General features: G+C 39.2%; 1 protein-coding gene across 5 annotated transcripts; it reads left to right on the top strand.

Annotated features, from left to right (window-relative positions):
* LOC113688227 (septin and tuftelin-interacting protein 1 homolog 1) lies at positions 1-5,716 on the top strand. 5 transcript variants are annotated; one of them, XR_003447899.2, is made up of 4 exons: positions 1-204; positions 459-3,112; positions 3,385-3,898; positions 5,143-5,716. XR_003447899.2 is itself a non-coding variant. In XM_027205986.2 (2 exons), exon 2 carries the CDS (start codon positions 483-485, stop codon positions 3,024-3,026), a length of 2,544 nt encoding a protein of 847 aa, XP_027061787.1. In that variant the 5' UTR covers positions 1-204; positions 459-482; the 3' UTR covers positions 3,027-3,192. The 5 variants fall into 5 exon arrangements, 1 of the variants encoding a protein (XP_027061787.1); XR_011814414.1 differs by having other exon boundaries at positions 5,073-5,716; XR_011814413.1 differs by having other exon boundaries at positions 3,390-5,716.
* The last annotated feature ends 741 nt before the right edge of the window (positions 5,717-6,457 follow it).

The following is a 6,457-nucleotide window of genomic DNA, read 5'->3' as shown; positions in this document are numbered from 1 at the left end:
GCTTATTGTCTTCTTTCTAAGCCCATTTACTCTCTTCGTAAAACAATTTTGTTGAGCATTTATTGAGCTTATTGATAGTACTCGGATTGACCAGCAAAAACCTTAAAATTCACGAATTACAAATTCCCGCTCCTCTGGCTTAGCGCTTCAAAGCTTTCCGCCGGTCGCAAAGACCTCTCGAGATTAAGAAGGCAATTTGTTGAGGTAATACAATTGATATATCCTGGTTATTTGTTGTCTTACTTGATTATGTTCTTAAATTGTGCAGATTTATGAGTTTTCAAGAGCTGAATTTGGGATTTTTCTACTGACGTTTGTTTATCGTTTATCTTTAATTCTGGGCCTTTTGCCTTTTCCCCCAGTCCCCAGTCCAACTTGTTTCAGGTTTTTTTTTTTTAAAAAAAAATTTGTATTTGGGTTTGATTTTAATTCTAGGTTTTCGTTTATTTATTTGCTAGCTGAAGGAAAAATAAAAAGGGAAAATGGATGAATATCAAGAAATGGAGAAGTTTGGGATGGAGAATGATTTTGAGGATGGGCAATGGATTGGTGGAGAGTTTTATTATAGAAAACGTAGAGAAAAGCGCACACAGACGAAAGATGATGTCTTGTATGGTGTTTTTGCTTCTGGGGATAGTGATTCTGATGATTATGGAGGTTTAGGGTCTTCGAGAAAAAGGAGGAAGGATAAGGGGCTTTCCTCGAAACCTGACTTTAGTAAGCCTGTCAATTTTGTGTCTACTGGTACTGTTATGCCCAATCAGGAAATTGATCGAAATTTAGAGGAGGAGAAGCTAGATGATGAGGGTGAAGTTGATCGAGTCCCAGCTGGGCTTGGTTTTGCTGCGAGTTCTTCTTCATCAAAGGAAACAACTATGTTGATGGAGGATGGTAGTAAAAATGATGATGAGGACTTTTTACCAAGTGCGTTTGGGAAAAAGATCAAAGAAGGAGCTCAATTGAGACGCGAGAGGGAAAAGGAGAAATCTATGTTAGCTAAGAAGTCTTCTCGACTGGGGAGGAAGGAACTCGAGCCAGGCGATGTGGGTTCCTTTGAGAAGCACACGAAGGGTATTGGGTTGAGATTGTTGGAGAAGATGGGTTACAAAGGAGGGGGGTTGGGTAAAAATGAGCAAGGTATTGTGGCACCAATTCAGGCTAAATTGCGACCAAAGAATATGGGGATGGGTTTTAATGACTACAAAGAGACTAATCTGCCAGTGCTGAAGGAACTAGAAGAGAAGATTGTGACTTCTTCTGTTCAGCCTGCTGCGGTTCAGTTGAAAGAGAAGCTCTGGTCCAAGCAAGCCCGGATTAAGAAGAAGGTTTATGTTACAGCTGAGGAGTTGCTGGCGAAGAAGCAAGAGCAGAGCCTTGAAGTTGTGCAGAAAGTTTTCGACATGAGGGGGCCTCAGGTTCGTGTCTTGACCAACTTGGAAAATCTAAATGCTGAAGAGAAAGCAAGAGAGAATGACATACCAATGCCTGAGCTTCAGCACAATATTAAACTGATTGTGGATTTAGCTGAATTAGATATACAGAAGGTAGATCGAGACTTAAGAAACGAGAGGGAGACAGTTGTAAGTTTGCAGAAAGAGAGGGAGAAACTCCAAAACCAAGCATCTAAGGAGAAGCAGGAGCTTGATAGCATGGGAGATATACTTAACATATTGGAGCAGATAGGGGAGCAGAGCTCTTCGGGAACACTGACCCTAGATTCTTTGGCTAAGTTGTTTGTGGACATGCAGAAACGACACAGAGAAGAATATAAACTTTGCAATTTATCATGCATTGCATGTTCATATGCCCAGCCCTTGTTTATCAGAGTATTTCAGGGTTGGGACCCTCTTCAGAATCCAACACATGGGAGAGAAATGGTATCCCAATGGAAGTCCCTTTTGCAAGAAGACACTTTAAATTTCGCTAACAGTTCATCTCCTTACACACAACTGATTATGGAAGTTGTGTTTCCTGCTGTTAGAATATCTGGCACCAATACTTGGCAGGCAAGAGATCCCGAGCCAATGCTTCGATTTCTGGATTCTTGGGAAAAATTGCTGCCAACTCTTGTTGTTCAGAAAATTCTGGACGAAATTGTCATGCCAAAATTATCAGCTGCTGTGGACTCTTGGGATCCACGTCGAGAAACCATTCCTATCCATTCTTGGGTTCATCCATGGCTTCCTTTATTGGGACACAGGTTAGAGGCCTGCTACCACACAATTCGTGATAGATTGGAAAGTGTTTTGCATGCTTGGCATCCCAGTGATATGTCAGCATACTACATTCTTTCACCTTGGAAGACAGTGTTTGATTCAGCCAGTTGGGAAAAACTGATGGTTCGCCATATAATTCCCAAATTGTTGACTGTCATGCATGAGTTCCAAATAAACCCTGCAAACCAGAATCTTGATCAGTTCTATTGGGTTCGGACCTGGGCAGCGACTATCCCCATCCATCACATGATTCACATAATGGATATTTTTTTCAACAAGTGGCAAGAAATTTTGTATCACTGGTTATGTTCCAGTCCAAATTTTGAGGAAGTGACAAACTGGTACTTAGGCTGGAAGGATCTATTCCCACCTGAACTTTTAGCTAATGAGCACGTTCGTCATAGACTGAGTGTTGGCCTTGACATGATGAACAAAGCTGCTGAAGGCATGGAAGTGGTTCAACCTGGTTTGAGAGAGAATATATCCTATCTTAGGGTGCGTGAGCAAAGGCAGTTTGAGAAAGCTGCTGCTCAGGCTCAAGAAAGAGCTTCTCAGCTGCAAGGAAGTAGTGGACTTGAGTTGAGCTTGAAAGAAGTTATTGAAGTGCATGCACAGCAGAATGGTTTGCTCTTCAAGCCAAAACCAGGAAGAATGCAAGATGGTCACCAAATATATGGTTTTGGTAACATTAACATTATCATTGACTCCCTCAATCAGAAAGTCTTTGCTCAGATAGACGATAGGTGGTCTTTGGCATCTTTGGAGCAGCTCTTGGAGTTGCACAGCCGTTCTGGTTTAAAGCGGCGCTAAGCAGCAATATTATTCCTATTGTAGGATAATTTTGTTGTGGTTTAGGCAGGGAACCAGTGGATTTTTGTTTGCTGTTGTGTGAATAGGTTGGTATGACTGTATCACTTTATTAAATTTCTGAACAAAGTTGAATTGGCCAATTGCAAAGTTTCAAGATCATTTTGTAGTTCTTGGTTGTCTTATTTAATTTCTTTTGCTGCCATTCTGCCTTTTAGCTTCTAGGATCAGTTGCTGGAATTACCATAACATCTATCTGTATATTTTGTGTTTTCAGCAGGATATTGCTTTAAATAGCTGCTCTTTATAATATACAAATTGTAATCAATTAAATTCTCTGCATCTTTTGATTTCATCTTAGTGAAGGTGTGACTAGACAAGCTGATTATACTGGATGCAGAATATCTCATCGAGTTGTCTAGTCATGATTCTTCTATGATTAGTGCTCTCTCTCTCTCTCTCTCTCCATAAATCTGGCTGGAGGTTGCACCCTAGAAAGAGATATTCTACTGGAAATTATGAAATATCATCAGATGAACAATCAGAGGATGTTGACATGGAAAAGCTTAAAGCATCAACAGCCGAAATTATATTAACCTTTTCAACATGAGATCGCCTTCCATCAGAGAAAAATTTGAGTAAAATGTTGAGGAGGTTTGGGCTGCTGAAAGAATCTGAGACTGAAGTCTGTCCTGATTTTCATCGAGCCAGGGTAATTTTTAAGAGGCAGAAGTTGCTTGTAGTAGATCAGGAAGGATCAATGTTTTTGGGTCAATGGTTGTCACTTACAGCATGGCTACTCTCTATCAATTACTCATGTTGCAAAGATCAGAAGACGCACCCTGATGTCACTGCCTTAGACAAGGGAGTAACAGGTACTTAGATAATTAATCTTCTTTCAGTGTTGACTTTTTTCAAAAAAATTTCTGCTTTAATTACATCCAGTGGATTCTAGGAAGTGCTAAGTTTCAGATACTTTATTTTTTATTGCAATTTGAAGGTGGATTATTGTTTCTCATTGATTATGGATGGGATTCTGGGTTCTTTTAATATTTGAGCTTGAGTGATGGTTAAATTTGGATAAAAAGAAGTAACGTGTGAGTTGGTTATGTCTAGAATCATTAACTTCGGTCTAGAAAGGACTCTACAGGGTCAATCCATTTGAACTCATTGCCTCCCTAAACTATATAAATTTGCTGCAGAAAATAAATGAGACATAGTTATCTAATAGAGATATCATAACACTGAAATTATCAATGAGCTTTGTGTCTTCTCATGCCGCTGATTTGTACTTTGATTGCTAGATGACGAACGTCATTCTATATTGTTACTTGCCTAGAACATGAAGTTTCTCATTTAGGTCTATATCTGTACATTTTTTTTTGTCCCATTTATTTCGTTGCGTATGGTTGAAAGCCCAGACAGAGTGCTGCAGATTCAGCGAAGTTTTTTTTCGAAGAGCCAACTGATGGAGGAGGTAACCAGATTAGCTTTTCTGGTTATTTCTTCTAATTGCTTTATATATGTACAATAAACTAAGATGCATGGTCTGGTGCTGCCTTTTGATTCTGAATCCTAGTGCTGTCTTGCTTTGCTTGAAATTGACCTTCGGTGTCGTTTCTTTGTTGCCATGTAAATCATTCATATTGGTCTTTTAAGTTTTTGACTTTCATTGTTGTATATAGTAGTTATACATATTGTTGGTGGAATGGGGATTGGGGATAATTTTGCATGCTACAGTGGGATTGAAATCTGGTCAAGTTCTGTGTGGGTAAAATTTGCATCGTTGCATTCTAAGAACCTTGTGCCATGCTGGAGCCCTACCTTGTTGAGCAAAATGCAAGCCCGTAATCCTTTTTGCTTGTGCTTTTTCTTAACATTTTCTCTTAATTTCAATGCGGATTAAGTCATTTTTACTTTATTCTTATTTGTTTGTTTGTTCTTTTATTTACTCTTTGAGAAAATAAATGTTTACATGCTACCTGTGAATGGATGCCTTGTTGGGTTCTGCTCGTGTCTTGATTATGGAGTACAAAATTATATGTTCAGATGCTATATTATAAGCAACTAGACTTGCGAGAGCCATGATCAGTGTTAATATCTCCTGTCTTCTTCTAAGGGAGCCATGTTATGGATGAGAATTTGGAGTCTGAAATGCGTGCTCATATATCCACAACTTGGCGTCTTGAACTCTCTTGGATACTAGTTCATACATTTGAGCAATCCAGGATGATAGATGTGAGACAACCTACTTTATCCACGCAAAACATGAGTGGGGGTTGCTGATTACCGGATGCCCTGAAATTATTTTGGTTCTAACTTCTTAACTCTAGAAATTTAAAGAACTTGCAGAAGTTTGACAGAAACCGTGTCGTTGAATAAATTCAGGTGGATTACCATTGTTTTTTTTTTTAAAATCAAGAATCACTTGCAAGGGAATGGGAGGTAGTCAAATCACAGTGGATTTGTGGACTCTTTGGAATCGAACTCCAAGCCTGCTTATAGTGACAGATAGGGAGATCCTCCCTCACCATCTGCATTAAGTGAGCTGGTTAGAGCCGTGTAACACTTTTATCATAGTAAGATAAAGTATATTCTGTTATGGCGTACTTCATTTATACTTGATGATATAAGATGATGTGGACTGCAGACAACAAATCTTTATCATTTATCACTTTCTTTTTTTTTTGTCAGCAACGATACATTTGTATAACTTACTCTATCCTAATTTAGGGGGAGGGGGAGGGGGAGCCTAAGGAGGCTGTGGTACGGGTTAGTGGGTATACAGATCCAACTAGATCAAGGAAGTGCTATGGCACAATCTTTAGATTTTTTTCGCTGCTGGTGAGGTTTGAACCCTCACCAACAACTGAGCCATTGGCCCAGTGGTTTCTCATTCATCACTTCCAATTTGCCCAAAAATTTAATGCTTAGGCCCTTGATATCATTTCTGACGCAGGGTATATGTCAATTGTCATGAATGGATATGCTATCTTCGTTTTGTACACTACTTTTTGGGCAAGTAAACGAATCTATTCTGGGAGCCAATCATGAAGCCATCGGGGCAGTCAATTCAAGCATAGACGACGGTCTTAGGAGGTAGGCTGCTGCATTGCATGTACTGTAAGGCACTTAGGCTGGAGGAGGGGCAAGAGGAGGGGCAAGAACAGTTGTAGGAGGGGCAAGAACAGTTGTAGGAAAGCAATCATTTTTTAAGATTCATGGTCAAGATTTAATAAAAAAAAAAATAGAAAAGTAAGGTTTAGATTGCATTTTATACATAGTTTTTTATATTATATATGGAGCTTATAAAATTTTGTTTTATATTTACACGTTATTAAAAGTGAATTACACCGTGTGCAATGCAAGTTACATATTGTGAAAATATACAAAATCGGCTCGAATAATTTTCCTAAAAACCGTTCAGCTCGTGT

This window comes from Coffea arabica, chromosome 5e, assembly GCF_036785885.1.
Source record: "Coffea arabica cultivar ET-39 chromosome 5e, Coffea Arabica ET-39 HiFi, whole genome shotgun sequence".
Taxonomy (NCBI): domain Eukaryota; kingdom Viridiplantae; phylum Streptophyta; class Magnoliopsida; order Gentianales; family Rubiaceae; genus Coffea; species Coffea arabica.
Note: the sequence above shows the minus strand (reverse complement) of the source record. Positions and strands in the feature narration are given on the sequence as shown.